The 17,021-nt window shown below is 37.6% G+C and overlaps 1 protein-coding gene across 1 annotated transcript; it reads right to left on the bottom strand.

The window, feature by feature from the left end:
* Positions 1-1,000: 1,000 nt before the first annotated feature.
* LOC140775137 (uncharacterized) lies at positions 1,001-9,910 on the bottom strand. Its single transcript, XM_073118402.1, has 7 exons — positions 9,612-9,910; positions 8,910-9,527; positions 4,283-4,458; positions 2,131-2,369; positions 1,864-2,060; positions 1,503-1,628; positions 1,001-1,410 (listed from the first exon to the last, which is right to left on the bottom strand). The coding sequence occupies exons 1-7, from the start codon at positions 9,768-9,770 to the stop codon at positions 1,312-1,314; spliced, it is 1,614 nt and encodes a 537-aa protein (XP_072974503.1). The 5' UTR covers positions 9,771-9,910; the 3' UTR covers positions 1,001-1,311.
* Positions 9,911-17,021: the final 7,111 nt, after the last annotated feature.

The following is a 17,021-nucleotide window of genomic DNA, read 5'->3' as shown; positions in this document are numbered from 1 at the left end:
AAAAAAAAAAAAAAAAAAAAGATCGTGAGACTCGAGGTTGCAAGATTTGCCCACTTCATTATATAGTTTTTTTGGAGAAGAAAGAGAAATTAAAGCTTATATTTACTTTCAATGAAATTTTAAGTTGCAAATGGTCAAAAACTGCCAAAAAAAATTGAGGGTCTATTATACTATTCTTAATAACCAATTTTGCAGTTAAAGTGTTTATTCCTTTAGTAAAATTGCTTCAAGTTGTTGATAATGAAAGAAAGCTATTAATAAGATTTATATATAGTGGGTTAAAAGATGCCAAGAAAGAAATAAAGAATATTTTCAATAATACTGATCTAAGCCTTTTGTGATAATTATAAATTTGATAACTTTATAATTATGTGATAATTATAAATTATAATTATAATTATAAATATTATAAATATTTTCAATAACTTTATAATTATTGAAAACATATGATAACTTTATAATTATAAATATTTTCAATAATACTTATCTAAGCCTTATGTGATAATTATAAATTTGATAACTTTGATCGTATGTTATTTGTTATGATTTTGATATTTTATATCATACGATTTGTTATGATTGTGAACATGTTTATTAACTTATTGATTGTTATTATGGCTATAAATAATGATTATTTTATTTAGTATTTTAGTGTAGTGAATTATTAATTTTTTTCTCTATATTTTTTTTCTCTCTCTCTCTATATATATAATGTATGTCTAGAACCTAGCTGATCCCGATCCTAGCTGGTTTCGATTATCAGCCAATATCCGATCTGTTTTGACTCTTCTTTCTCACCTCTTCCACAAGTGATTAAAAAGATCTCCGACAACTTTGACCTTCGGCAACATCTTCGACCATAGGTGAGTTTTTTTTTTAATTTTTTTAGTTTTTAATTCTTTTCTCATTCCCTTTCTCTTTCTCTTTCTCTTCCTGCACCGAATATATCACCAAATTGAAACCTTGATTTTAAGAAGAGATACACTCCAAGAAAAAAGTCTCAATAATGGTACAGAGAGATGTATAAAATAAGATACAACTCCTCTGGAAACGAATTAGAGAAGATCAATCTGTTTGAGGCTCTCAGTCGGGTTCTGTAAGAAATATAAGATACAAATTTGTTGTGCTTTCATCTCCCATAATGTGTCATGTATGCATTTACATATTCTAATTCACAAGAAGCACCGTACCTCACCTTAATCAGCTCACGTGCCTCAATGCAAAAAGTTTACACAAGATCCGACTGACGTAAAATTCTATACAGGATCAACTTCAAGTTCACAACAAAAGGTTGATGGTGTGCTACCAAAATCAGCGATCTTCTCGGCGGACCTTGTTTGGATCAGACATCATATCCATCATCAACTTCTCGGGAGAATCTTCCCAATTAGCAAAATTTTTCAGATCAACCTGCAAGAGGATGGGGAATAAACGCACTAGTTTTGTGTCTGCTTATGGCATAAGCATCGATATAATACAAGGAAAAAAGTTAGAATCCTGACCTTTCTGCGCTGCTCCGAAAAGAGCGTCTCCCTTTTCTTGTATGCGTTCTGTTGCTCCTTCGCTCTTTCTCCACCAAAACCCCAGACTTCAACCTCCAGTATCGAAGCTTCAGCTGATAAGAAACCCTGCATTGTATAGTGACATTCACAGATCTTGTTGAATGAAATTCGTGAGGCAATGGCTAATGGTGACGGTTGAAGTGTGCATTTGCACAAAGTGCAGTTGCAAACTGAAAGGAAGAATTGCCATGACATGAAGTAGAAGCTTTAAAGTTCAATCTAAAACACACATTCCAATTTGGCAGTTTGATATCAATAACAGAAGAATTGATATTGTTAGAACTTTCTAGATGACGCTAACCTGATTGGGAATAAGAGAACCAGTTTGGTAAGTTTTGTCGACTACATGATGGCGGACTGTAACTCTAGCAAAGTCTTCATCCAGAAATATCCTCTCATTCCCTAAAGTTCCACCAAATGCCAATCCAACAGGCTTCGGTCTAGGTTCATATAACCTAGTAGAATGCAAATGGCAATACATGAAATTCTGCTCCTTTCCTGCCCAGAAATATCTCCTCTGTCACCAAAAGGTAGAAATTGAAAATAGAAGTGCAAAAATGCAACTTACCTGAAGGAGAACGTACATGGAAAATTGGGTCTATAGCATAAAGATACCCAGTTCTTCCAAAGTACGTATCTTTGTTCTCAAATCCCTGCTCGGTTAGTATACCAATCACCCATCTTCCAGCACTAGGATCACTTTCATGGGCATCTGCTGATTTTGCCGAGAGTAGAATTATTAAGGAGCCATTGTATCCTTCAACATTAGACCAGAACCTGCTCAATCCTTTTCCATGAACTGATGATCTGTAAATGCACATCAAGATAGAAGTACAATGAAGTATTTGGCCTACAAACTGCAAAACATGTCTGAAGTTTTAAGTTAAAGAGTAGGATTTCACATTTTCATATTAAGAATGTATGCATCATATGCTAGAATAAAAGTATTTCTGGGTGAGGAAATGTGAGATAAATAGGAACAAAAAATTATAAAAAAAAAGATTTAGTTGTAAAATACGAACAACTAGCACTTTTCGATATTTGTGGCTCATGAGATCTGGTGCTTCTGTCTATTCATCAGGCAGATTTCAAACCCTACAGTCCAGTGGGCATCACATCATGCACACACCCTAACTATGTCTGGAAGAAAAACAAATCACCAAGAAACAGAGATGAATACTCCTGGATTTATTAAAACTTGCAACAGAACATATATATTGCTGGACGTTTAATCACATGAATAGGCACTGAAATTGTAGGTTTAATCAGAATGAAACTTCCAATCTACTAGAAAGATGATAACAAATTGTAAAATAAATGTATAATTCCTTATTGCCTAAAAGACCTCCAAAAACACCCTAGAGGCTCATGCCTTCTGACAAAAAATTTTGAGCACAAATGGCAAGCAGATGCTAGTCTAAAATGTACATCCTGTGACTTATAACACATGAGAGGCAGGCACTTTGATGTTTCACATTTAACATTCCTAGAAATAGGTCGATCTTATTGAATTCTTGTTGTTCCATGAGGTTACTGCATTTCAACTCATTGTCTTATTGAATTCTTGTTGTTCCATGAGGTTACTGCATTTCAACTCATTATCTTCTTGAATTCTTGTTGTTCCATGTGGTTACTGCATTTCAGCTCATGACAGATATAAGTGGTGTCTCTTTATTAAGTAATTAACCGATTTCAAATAATTCACATTTAGCATTTCTTGAAATAGGTTGATCTTCTTGAATTCTTGTTGTTCGAGGTTACTGCATTTCAACTCATGACAGACATAAAATGGTGTCTTTATATCAAGAAACTAATTGATTGCCAATAATTTCACATGGCATGATAATCTTTACACTGAGTGTTCACATGGCCAAAAGTAACGATCAGACAAAACTATCCTTTCATACCTATAGTATTTTGGAATGATATTTGTTATCATTCTAAATGTTTCAGGAAAACTCTTACGGTTAGCAAGTTCGTATTAAGGAGAAAACCCTTTGTGGTTCCCAGAGATTTTCCAGAGAAAACCCTATGTGTTTTCCAGAGATTTGGAAACCCTGATTTAGAATACTGTTTAATGAGCTTTCGCTGATCCACATGCCGAATGACTTGTTTGGTTTTCATTATTATAGTAGGATTCAAATTTCCTAATTGGTTTCGAGTTCAAAGTTTGATTGTTATTTGGCTTTTCTAGACCTAGTAGGACTCGGTTTCTCTAAACCATTTGGATTTTTATTTGACATTTGATTTTGACTTAGGATTTCTATTTCCATATTTTTAAACCCTCTCTCTCATGGATTTTCAATTCTGTAAGACAAATTTCAGTTTCTCTACCTTAATTTTTCTGATGTAGGATGGCAACAAGCTAAACTGGGGTTACTTTGGACCAGCTGAAGTAATCATGAGAATGATACAAATCACTTCTTAATTAGCACAATATTTCCAATAATTGCTGCCATTCCCAGTAACAATGCCGCACTGTTAATAAGGATTCATGTCCCGCAGCACTGAGGTGTCCCATGAGCTTACACTGTGTGCAATATATAGCATTTTCACATTTCATACTGGATACGACAATATTCATTCCACTCATGGAGTACTAATTCAAGCTTAGAGAGGTCATAAATATTCAAGCTTAGAAAACTCATAAATATAGAGATACTACAAATAAGTTTAAAGTAATATCCAATATGAGAGTTGTATATGAAGATGCAACCAACCTATACAGAAGATTCTCTATGCCCATTCCAACAAAAGAGACCCCTAGAAGTTCTTCACTCAAGGCACTTCTAAGAGTGAGAGAGATTGCCCATGCTCCTCCACGTGTTAAAATAAAATTATTGTGGGTACCCATGGAGGAACTGTCACTAGCTAATAAAGAGGCGTCCGCATTTTCCTGCATTTAAGTAACAACATGAGCTAGAGTATAATTTGCTTAAAGTTAGTTCTCTATTCCTACAGAAGCACACATTTGCAGAATTCAGAGTAATATTTTAGTAAAGAAAAAAAGGCATGAAGGCAATCTCTAAATATGGCAGGCAAAGTTATAAAGAAGGTCTTGAACATAAATGAATGTTTATACATGCATGCAAGGATTGTCATGTCCGTTAGTCATCAGCATGATATGTGTGACAGACGAGTAGCATAGAGAAGCAGACCCTCATGACAAGTAATTGTCAGTACAACTTAAAGATGGCATGAGTGCAATGCAAGTCAGCACAACGTTGACATGGGCCAATACAAGTTTCCTGAGTTGGCACTAGAGAAAATTGAGAAGTCTGCTTATATAAGCACCTATAATTCATTGGCAAAATTGGTACCTATCATATCGACCTACACTATCTTTGCATGGATCAACCTGTAGAGAGGACAGAGTACAGAGAAGATAACAAGTATGAAAAGAACACTTAACAGAATTTGAAATAGAAGTGTCAAGTCCCATAAACAATATAATTCGATCTATTGTCATCTTGCCATGAAATACTATCTTGGGTTTCCGTCAATAAATAAATTTGTCTCATAAATCAACACTATGCTAGTAATTTTTGACAATTAGGACCTTCTTAAGTCCTCTCAAGTGGAAGTACTTTTGACAAGTATCTATGAAGCATCTAACCAGTTCCTTGACACAGCTAGCATATGGAAGTATCTATGGTTCTTACATTATACTGCTCGAAATCTTTTCTCTTTATTTCAAGTTAGGGGAAAAGATTATCCTTTTAGCTATAAAAACTTTTTCTACATTTTGGCTCAAGAAATACAAAATCTCAGTCAAGGATTGCCTTGCTGTTGGCATGTGCCGATGCACAACTAAGAAGGAAGAGGAGAAGAAAAGAAAAGGAGAGAGGAGAAGAGAAAGAAGAACGGAACTTGATGGAAGTCCTCACCATCGCTTCTCCCTCTCCTGCCGCCATCACAGCTGCTGGGGTTTCCTTAGCTGTAGAGGAAAGTGGAAGAAGACAAGGGGTTTAGTAACTTTCATAACATATCTTAAATTTACGTGATAATGGATCCCAACTTAAATGATAATTGATTTTAACTTGCGTGATAATGGATCCTAATTCCTAATTAAAGTGGTCTATTAATGAAAAGTAACTTATAATAATGGATTCTATTTACTATCTATTATCCTCCTCTACACGGTTTGGAAAAAATAACCTAGCAATCATGATTGAGCCTCTCATTCTTCTCCACGCAACTACAGACCTTCTTGGCTATCTACGCTAGATTGGCCGCTCATATCGGATCGAATCAAATTATTTTTAATTACATAAAATTAAATATTATTTAAACTTGTAATAAATTTCTAAAGATTTTTTAAAATGACAAAAGTAAAAAAATAATAATTATTCACATATGAAGCCTAAAAACTAAAAAAAGGACTAGCTTACTCAACTATTGTAGCGTAGAAGGGAAGAGAGAGAGTAGAAGAAATGAAAAGAAAAAAATTCAGCCCTAGTGAAGGAGAGAAGAAAAAATTTGTGATGAAAAAAAAGAGGAGAGAAAAAGAAATAAATAAAATAAAAAATTTACATATCCAAGGTCGTCGGAGTTGAATCTACATAGGTGGATTTTGTCAAAGCTAGATTTATGTGTTGGAGAAGCAATAGTTATAGTAGGGGGAGAAAGAGAGAAATAGTGAAAGAGAGAGAGAGAGAGATAGTGAAAGAGAAGAGGAAATCTGGATTGGAATCAGTCTGGATCAATCGATCAATTAGGATCGGGTTTCGATTAGGATCGGGTATGGCCAATTCGAATTGGGATTAGCCAATCCTTCAAATCATGGTGCTGACTATAAACTCTGTGCCATGTGTTGACATTAAGTCGTGATGGCCCATGTCGGTCAATATAACAATCCTTGATCTCAATCATACATTTCACAGATAAACAAGATCTTAAGTCTTAACTATGGCATGGCAAGCAAGTTTTGAATTCTAAAGACCAATTTTCTAAAAATTGTCTGTACAACCATATATGAAATCTACTCATAATTTGGCAAGTTGATGTTATAATCATATTATGCATATGAATAACCTAACTATCTAGATTGTGTCTTCGCTTTTGGTGGACTCAAATTAGACATTTGGCTTAACTATTATCATCGCCCTTCTAAAATCTTTTTTCGATGGAATCTATAACTTAACATTTGCATAATTTGTAAGAACTGAAAAAAAAATCACGTGCACTGCATATGTGACCCTTTCTCCTTCTCTCACCTATGTTGTGACAAAGAGGAGGTGGCTACAAAACCCTTGGCCGAATTCTAATTAAAATCGGGATTTACCTTATAAAACAAAACTCTAACCTTAAATTCGAGAGGACACATCAACCCCCCCCCTTTTCTTCCTCTTTCTCTCATCTTCTTCTTATATTTCTCATTAGAGTCGCCACCTTGGATCAACTCACCGGAGAACTATTGAAGCATTGCCAGAAAAATCAGAGACCGCAACTCGACTCGTCTGTGAGTGCTCTCTCATCCCTCAAAGTTAATTAAAATTAAATAGGATAGGAAGAAGTACCTAATTTGTAGGGTTGCGGCTTTGTCAGCGAAATTATGCCAGTCGGCGACTTTGGGTCACTACCGTTCCATCACCAGAAGCTTCACGTTGTTGGCCTCGAGCCGTAGGTGTTCCCCTTTAGAGCCCTTGTGGCTCGGGTTGCAGTCATAGATGGAAGGTCCTCCACCACCGATCACCATGGCCAATCTTCCCTCTTCTCGTTCAGGTCATCGAGACCGTGAGGAAGGTGTTGCCAATCTTCCCTCTTCTCGAGGAAGAATGCATGTTTGGGCTCGGGTTCAACCCAAGCAAACCTTTTTATCTTTTGGGTTCAGGTTTGGATTTCAGATCCAAGGACCCAACCCAATCCGAATTATAGAGTTTTGGGCTGCAGGCTAACCCACAGCCCAGTCCATGTTTAGTGGTGGGTTGGGCCTTAGCCCAACCTGATTGTTATGAATTGTGTGGGCTTGCAGGCCAGCCGCAGCTTAGCCCAACCCTTTGGGCTTAAATTAGCCCATTTTAAGCCATCTAGTTAGTTTTTAAATTCAAAAATCATGCCATTGGTTACATACAAATTTATGTTATTTAGTTATTACTAAAGGTGGTGATTTTTAACATGTGGACTAGAGATTTCCGTTGTTTCACTTGAACTCAGGTGAGTGAGATTTCATTTTTTTTTATATGATCACGTATTGTTTTATGTACAAATTAAATATTATATTTTCGTGTGCAATTTAGATATTATATTCTGTGTGCAAAATATAAGACTCAACGCATTGTTGTATTTCGTATATATAGGCCATTTAAATAATCGCGAGTATTAGTGAAAAAACATAACTAATACGTGATAAAACTTTGACAACAGACACAGATCATGTATTGCAGTAAATGGCCAGTCGTGACTCCGATTTTGGGTCATGACATAATTCATAAATGATGTTTCTTAACTTTGATAGCTTATTGACCAAAAGTTTCCTTTGGTTATTCTAATAGCTAAAACTTGAATAGAATATTAAATATATATTAGGACTCTCATGTTAAATGGATAAGTTATCCAAGTTTCATTAAGTTAACTTAGTAGTACATATTTTACACCTTTGTAGGTTTGTTTTTTGGAAGCTATTAAATGTGAAACACCAAATGTACAGACATTCTGCATATGTACTATGTGGTCTTATGATATATGATCTTATCCTGCATACTAATGGCACCTTGATGATAATACTACAGAGAATACAAGCTTTCTCTGGATAGAATTTTCATCATTTAATTCTCTCTCAAATATTTCCCCAAAATCAAATGTATTAGTCTACTAGTCCCTCAAAACTTACAACAGATCTGCAAATCTTTCTACTAACCACAAATAAGTGCCATTCTGTAAGTCAGTATATTCAGAAATTAACTTTACATTATATTGCTTGACTTGGTTGCCTAATAGTCATCCACAATGTATATGTAAGAAAACATCAATTAATACCAAGAAACCAAGCTAAGCTAAACAATACAGAACCTAGAAGCATTTTCATTTCTTTCTTCGCTATTGAAAAGTACCTTACACTTGCTTACCTAATTGAAATGAGCCAAATTAACAAACTGGGCGGAACAACAGCCTAAACTCAAGTGCAGAAATCCACTGACATATGTTTTGACTATAATCATAGGAAAACATCTAATTCAATAATTTATTTTTGTTCAGAAGATCTCAAATACTTTGCTAGAATCTATTTTAGTTGATAGTTTTCCCAATCGGTATAATATTTCTGCAATTTACTGAATCTATCTTCCAGACTATAATAGTTTCTTTTTCTACTAAAGGTATGGGACAGTGAAGAATAATTCCACAAACCTCCGAAGCCATGCAATCTTGCAATTTTTCCCGGACATAATGCGATAGGCTTTGTACCAGACCTGGAGCCGTCGTCAGAACCCAAGTCTGAAGCTTCTGCACAGAAATACTCTTTTCAAAACCTAAAACATTACAATTCCAAATACCTTCATCATCCCCAACCACGCCGCATGACACCATGGCAGATAATATCAAAGGTTTCACATCCGGGAGGACCAAAACATCCTTCTCCCCATTAATTCGCATCGAAATCCTCCGACACTGCATCATGATCCAGCACATCCACAGAAACATGAGCAGCTCATTCGATCCAAATGAACCACCAACCTTTCCACCATCGTCTTCGTCCGAATCAAATTCCAAGTTACAACCGAAGCCCGCTTCCCTACAAGCCGCTGAATACAATCTATATAGCATATTAAGGGATTGCGCCACCGGCATTCTAGCACAGCAACGATTGTAACGTTTTAAGAAATCGACCCAATCGGAATCTCCATCACTAGTAGTAAAGAAGAGAGAAACTACGGAAGGGCCAAGATGCTGCACTAGCTGCGGAAACTCGTCGGGTACTGGGAGCGACTCAGATGCAAAGCCTGAGATATTCACCGAGAATGCCTCCTGAGATAAAAATTCGAGATGGGTATTGTTAGATTTGAAGCGAGAATTCGCCTAAATGTTCGGGAATTGGGTATGAGAGATTACCTGAAGGGAAGTGACTGGTGTAGTGGAGTTGGGCTGGGAAAGCTTGGAGAAAGCCGCACGAAGAACGGGAAGCGATGCAGTTGAGGCCGCTAAGGATTCCTCTTGCTGCTGCTCTTGTGATCGGGGTGAACTCTGTTCGGTAGAAGACGATGCGCCCATCTCTCGTGGTGTAGGCAAAAAGTTGAGACGCAGCGAGAGTATATGGCGGTTGTGAGAGAGAGAGAGAGAGAGAGAGAGAGAGAGAGAGAGAATGGCACAGGTGTCCGGTTCCTCGTTGTAGTTTTGTTTTTGGGGACTTCCTTTTCTTCTCTTTGGAGGAGCTGAGATCAGCATGGATCTGCTCTGCCTAAAATTCCATAGAAGAGTCAAAAATATGTTTGGTTGTATAATTTTAAAAAGTGGGATAAAACATTGTTATTATCCTGATTAAAAAGTTAGTAATGTCAATTACTATGTTAGACTATTAGTGATTATCTCAAACTTAAATTATATCATTAAATATTATTATATTATATTATATTAATTATCAAAATTAACCATGTTCAATTCAAAATAATCAGAATTAAAACCAAAAGCATACAAATAATAGAATAAGTTAATACAAAAGTATTTAATAATAGCAAAATAAAATGTGAAGTTTTCTAATATAGCAATACTTTAAATAAATATAATAAAAATAAAATAAAGAAAAATAAAATTTAAGTAATTTAAAATGTTATTTAGTTTTTTATATATCTAAAGGGCATTATAATAATAAAGTCCTTATTCCTCTCCTCGGGATATATTACATTATTTGGATGCTATATTCCCTTTTTTTAGTAGATATGGCATCTAGTCCACACTCTTAATCCCATATATTAATTTCATACCAAATATTAGATCATGTGGGAGCTAAAGGATAACTAATACAATCTCGTCTTCATATCTCGTAAATATCGTTGCCCACTTTGTAGACTAGCTGTCTCTCAAAAAACATGGAGATTTTCACATCTACAAAGAAATTACAAGAGGTAAAATACTATAGAACAACTACAACCCAACCTAGTAATCCATAAACCCAAGTTGATCGCCCATACCTCCGCTTGTAAGGCAAACATCCCCTGGGTAGGCTCCCACATATCTACAAGAAAGCACTAGTATTCGAGCAGAGGATGGCCCATTGCATTGCCCTAATAATCCCCCATGACAAACAAGCCATTCATGTTTGTCTTGAGCCACGCTGGGAGCATCTGAGCGAATGACCCAATAAAGACCTATAATGCACTCTAATAGTCGGTGACCAAGTGAACTGTCCTGCCTTATGAGTAGCTGTCTGCAACTATATTTTCGACAAACTAAACTGCATTCTTTATTTCCAGATGATCCTAAAGGTGGAGGCAAGCAACTACTTATTCCTGCTTGGCTCGACGAACTAGTATTTGGGGACTACCAGACTATGAAAAAAGGATGTTTGTCTCTACAAGGAGAATAAGATTTGGCACGCCAATAGTGTACTAAAAGCATAAATTGGATTTGCCTTAAACTCATTCTACCTCATGTATTTTTGATATAAAATAACTTTACTTCCTATACTTCATTTTGTACCAATTAATCACTATCTATTTTTTACTAATGTGAAACTTTTTTTTTCCCCAAATTAACAGTGTTTTTACCTAGGACTAGGGGTGTCAAAATAAATAAGCGACTCAAGCTTGGTTCAAGCTCAGCTCAACTTAAGCTAAGCCAAGCTTGAGCTTCATTTCTTGGTTATAGATTATAGAGTAGAGATTAAAGAGGACATTAAGGAGAAAAGAAAGAGGTTAGAAGTTGGTCGAGATCTTGTCAAGGAAGAGGTGTCATCGGTTGGTGAAGAAGGAGAAGGGAGGAGGTGCATCGTTCGTGTAACACCCATGACTAAAAAAATAGCATAGACGTCATGCATGTGCACTCTAACTACAGCACATGCGCTTGGCGCGTGCGCTGACCCAGTCCACCTCTCCTCCATCTCTCGCAGTTAGTTGCGAGAGGTGGGAGAGGTGCCGGAGTGGAGCGAGACTCCACTCCACTCCGCCCTCACTCTCCCTTTTATCTCTATATATATAAATCCACACCCCCCTCATACTTTCTTCTTTCACAGTCTCTCTCTCTCTCTCTCACTCTTCCACCTCTTCCTCTCTTTCCTCTTTTCAAGCCGTCGAAGATCTCACCGTGGTCAGTGGATCACCAGAGCGCTAACGACCAATCAAAACCCCTCACTTCAATCCTCAGGTTAGCCTCCTTCTCCCCTTTAGATTAATTTGAATATTGGTCAGTAAATCAGAGTTAAATTGTAGTTTATTCGTTTCTATCTTCGCTGGAGAAATTCACCGGCAGACGACTTTGGGTCAATCAACCATCAATCCGAGAAGCTTCCCTGCATCAACCCCTTGCCGTGGGTACCCAATTTGGGTACCCACAGGGTGCGTGGGAGGTCATGCCATGTCGCCTCCCATTGTCGGGTTTCTCATGGGCGGCCATGTAACGCCCTCGCCCGGCACGGGCACGTGCACGCACACGCGCCCACACGGCACGTGCGGCGCACGCGACAGGTCGGGCGGGGCCCGTCACGCACAGATACACTTCTGTACACATACAATCATGACATCATCAAATAACACCTGCTAACATATCCATGATTACATAATCCATCACCAAATAAATCATACTCTTAACCAAATAAACCTGTTAGTATATGAATATCAAAGTCCACAATAATATACACTAGACCGCCACATAATCTGACAGGACCCACACAGGCCACAACAAACCATCAAGATACAACTAAAATAATTAATACAAGGTTACTCTATGATTTGACCTGTATTATACAAATCATTGTCTAATACAAAAGAGTACAAATATCAAATATTGGTACAACTCGATTTCTATATAAACTATCATCTATACCATCTCGCATCTATAGCTCACCTCATCATCGCTCTAAAATATCTTCTCAAGTCGCTATCACGTACCACATATCTGAGGGGGATAGAAAAGAAATAAAGAGAGTCATGAGCAAAAGGCTCAGTGAATAGACCTTACCCCGAATCAGTGATGCCAAACAGAGAGTAAATCATGTACTGGATAATATGAATCAGAAAGCAGTATGATGTCATGTATGAACATATATATATATGTATCCTCAATGACATATATATGAATGAAATCAGTTCTCATGAATGACCATATTATATCCTCAACCGAAATTATATAACATGATGAAATTACCATATAACATCACCGAATATAACACCATATCATGTATAACAATTATGATCCAATGATACTAGTCACAACAATGATGATGCATGATGCATGCCAACTACTAGATAATCATATATGTCAGAGCCAGATATAATTCACATATCTCTCACTATTACAATCATCCGTCTCAACTCTGAATATCATCCACCATACTGGACTACGGTACCCGGCCCCAAACTCGATACACATCATGTCACAAGCTCAAAGCATACCCTGTCATACGCTAAGAGTATCTCTGTAGATAAATCATACCCTGCCATACGCTAAGGGTATCTCTGAAGAAAGTAATCATACCCTGCCATACGCTAAGGGTATATCAATGATAGTTGTACCCTGTCATACGCTAAGAGTATAACTATCAGCCATCACCATACTCTGCCATACGCTAAGAGTATGTCCAGTACCAGTCCGGACCAGATACCGTTCCAGCCATCACATCACATCACATCACATCACATACACATATACTTTTATGATTTCCTATACATGATAAATCATATGCATATATCCAGTACGACAACAGATCATACAACTCAGGAATTTAGGTGGTAAAGAAGCCGAGAGAAAAATGATGTAATGCAAACTCCAACCATGTATCTAACACATGCATACTCATGCTAATCTATCACATGCATACTCATGATAGAGATCATCCCGACATAAAACCATAATAGCATAATCATCTCCAATCATCTCTATATATCACCAATGTACTCATATCCCAGATCAGTCTAATTAAATGCATGATAAAATATATGCTCGACTGAAATCATCTCTATATAAAGTCATATAATCATGCTGGAGGCCAAAACATGCATGTACATAATATATAATAAATCCTAATTTGAGAAAGGGATCTAGGGGATAAGACTACTCACACTGATCAGAAGATACAAACCACGTATCCCTTACATCCGCCCATCAACCGTGTGACACTTCTCGCTAGCAAGGACAACGGGGTCTCAAATAAGGGGTTCGGGATCTGAAAATGTTTAAGTAACATAAAGTTAGTTGTTTATCCCATTATAATCCGTTCGAGTAAAATATGATGATTTATTAGATTTTAGAATTTCTACTTATTTTTATTATTGACTAGATTTTAATTATAAATAAAATATAAATATAGATAAAAACCTAATTATAACTAAATTATATCTTGATTAATTAGGGACTATGTAGTCATTATCTTATTTGTTACAAAATAATAATGTATAATAAATTAATAGAATTACTTAAAATGTAGATCATAAGAATATTAGAATATAAATCTAATAATTATAATTTACAAATCTATCTATTAATCTAATAGATATGTAAATAAATAAATAAATATAAGTATTACATATATTTATACCTAAGTAATCATTAATGATAAAAATTATCATTAATAAAATTATATTGAAGGATATATAATATTATTAACATAGTTCATGTCTAAATAATCTATTTGCATTAATTAAGAAGAAAAATACCTAAATAAATAACCTAAATAAACTAATTAATTAATAAATTAATCACATCTGCAATCAGTGCTGGGCTCGGCCCAGCACTGTCTGCTACAGTGCTGGGCCGAGCCCAACACTACGCAGAAAGAAAGAGAAGGAGCTGAGGAAGAAGGAGAAAAAGAAAGAAAGAAAGAAAGAAGGAACGAAAGAAGAAGAAGAAGAAGAAGAAGAGGAAGAAGAAGAAGAAGAAGAACAGAAGAGAAAGAGAAGAAAGAGGGGAGGTGAGGGAGGCGGTTGCGGACCCGAGCCGGCGGGGAGGGCACCGGCCGCTGCTGGCCAGCCAGCGGCCGGCCTCTCGCCGGTGGCTCGGCTCCGACGAGCCCACCCTCGGGCAAGAAAGAGAGAGAGAGAGAGAGAGAGAGAGAGAGAGAGAGAGAGAGAGAGAGAGGAGCTCACCGGCGCTCGTGGAGGTGGCGACGGCGACGACCGGCCTCGGCGAGAGAGAGAGAGATAGAGAGAGAGCCTCGAGAGAGAGAGAGAGAGAGATAGAGAGAGATTTAAAGAGAGAGAGGGAAGGCGGTGGAGGAGGAGGAGTGGCGGCGCCAGGGCCCACCGCGGCCAGCTGGCCGTAGCCAGTTGGCTGCGGCAGCGGCCGCAGGCGCGTGGCGCCCCACCAAGCTGCATGAGCAGCTGGCATGGGCACGAGGCCGGCCATAGTGTGGCCGGTCGCATCGTGCCCATGATTTTTTTTTTTTTTTGTGTATTGGGTTGTTACAGGCCACCACTAGCGGTGGTGGCCTCGCTCATTGACCCTAATTGACTGACCTCTTCGTGTGGAAGAGGCAGGCACTTAGGTTAAGGGCTACGAGCCCTTTTTGCACTGAAGTAGGAACCTCCATGGCCGTCGACCATGGAGTTCCTTACTCCTCACTGTCGGCCACCTCGGCCGACGGTTCAATCGCGGCCTCAACTCAAGTCAACCTTGTCAACTTTGGGAGACGGTGATCTTGGTCCCAGTAATGGTGATTGTCGACAGCAACTCCATCTCCCTCCCTCCGTCTCCTTCTCTAAAGGATGCCTGAGCTGGTGGGGGTTTGATCAAATCCCTACCAGGTCATGTGAGCTATGGGGTGGGCCGTAGCCCACGCCCATAGCCAATTGTGTCCACCCAATCTCTATAGGCTATGGGTTGGATTGCAACCCACATCCGTAGCCGGCGGTGGACTGGGCTTGTGAGCCTAGTCCACCCGATCTCTGTGGACTACAGGGTGGGCCGCAGCCCACGCCCATAGCTAGTGGTGGGCCACAGCCCACACCCGTAGCCAATGGTGGGCTGGGCTCTTAAGCCCAACCTAGCTAATCTCTGGGTGAGTTATAGGGTGGGCTGCGACCCATACTTATAGCTAGCCCATTTGTTTTGGCCTAGTGGGCTATGAGTAGGCCGCAACCACTTCTTTTTTATGGATGCAATGCTGGGCCTTGAGCCCAGCCTAGCTTTTGGACCATAGGCTAGCCACTATTGGTTTTTATTTTCTTTTATAAATGTAGTTACTTTTCTAAAAAATTTCTCAATCATTATATTAACATAATTTAAGATAATACATAATTAAATTAGGTAGGTGAATTTAATAATCATTTCAATTATCTTTATTTAATGCATTTGACATTTGCAAATAAGGATAATTCTAATTTTACCATAAATGACCATTTTTAATATAAAATAATATATTAAAAGGAAAGAATGAATGCAAGACCAAGTCTCCTATCTGGACCTAAAAAATCAAACTAAATTTATGCAACAATGTAATTAGCTCTATAAGTTCATCATTCATATGTTTTATTTTATTTTATTTTATAAATTATTAGACTCATTACTATACGAGGAGGATTTCGAGATTCAGGAGGAGCTAACTATTTAGGAGAGTAGAACCGATTCCAGGGATATTTCAGGCGAGTTAGATCCTATGTTAGTCTATGAAAAATAATATTGTTATGATAATAATTACACAGTCATTAGTAATTTCTTATATGCATTAATTATTATTTATCACTTATATAAGATAGAATCTATGCTTAGTTATGATACATGTTACCTTGATAATTATGATATAATAAATAATAGAAGTTATGGCACCATATACACGTATCATTTTTAGTCTAGTTTCAACTAGGCAGTGCCCCTCACCGACTCAACCTGGGGTTAAGGATAGAGTGTAGTATATAAGTATTATATTAGCAGTTTACACTTAAGGTCATTAGCTGATGGAGCATTTAGATGATTACACTGCCCTGTTTGGAGACTAACTTAGATTGATATTAGTAAGATGTTTGAGAGGTAGGGATTATAGCTCTAGCGGTACCCAAGGACGTAGGGTCAGGGCGTCTAATGAGCTGTGAGCTATTTCCCGCTATATGCGATGATTTTACTCTGTGTGATGATTCATCTGCAAGTAATAATTCTGCTCCGTGCGATGATTTACTATAGCAGCGATGATATTGAAGGTGGGCCTATGACTGAGGTCCTTAGTCTGATGGTCACAAATAACCAATCATATGCAACGTCGCCAGGCATGTACGGGCAATAATACCGCTAGATGACTAGTCCCCCTTGTTACTATGTTGCTTTGTGAAATATGACATTATTGACATGATTGTTGTGTGGATTCTGATATATTGAGTTATG

The sequence above is a fragment of the Typha angustifolia genome, chromosome 2 (genome assembly GCF_048772165.1).
Source record: "Typha angustifolia cultivar Huaian chromosome 2, ASM4877216v1, whole genome shotgun sequence".
Lineage (NCBI taxonomy): Eukaryota > Viridiplantae > Streptophyta > Magnoliopsida > Poales > Typhaceae > Typha > Typha angustifolia.
The sequence above is the reverse complement of the archived record's forward strand: the minus strand, read 5'-3'. Positions and strand labels throughout refer to the sequence as shown.

Bases quoted from the DNA above. Each gene is read 5' to 3' on its own strand.
- LOC140775137 (XM_073118402.1), bottom strand. From the start codon at position 9,770: ATGGGCGCATCGTCTTCTACCGAACAGAGTTCACCCCGATCACAAGAG. The intron at 9,528-9,611 runs GTAATCTCTCAT...TTTTTATCTCAG, and splicing joins CACCAGTCACTTCCCTTCAG to GAGGCATTCTCGGTGAATAT. The intron at 2,061-2,130 runs GTAAGTTGCATT...ATTTCTGGGCAG, and splicing joins CCATGTACGTTCTCCTTCAG to GAAAGGAGCAGAATTTCATG.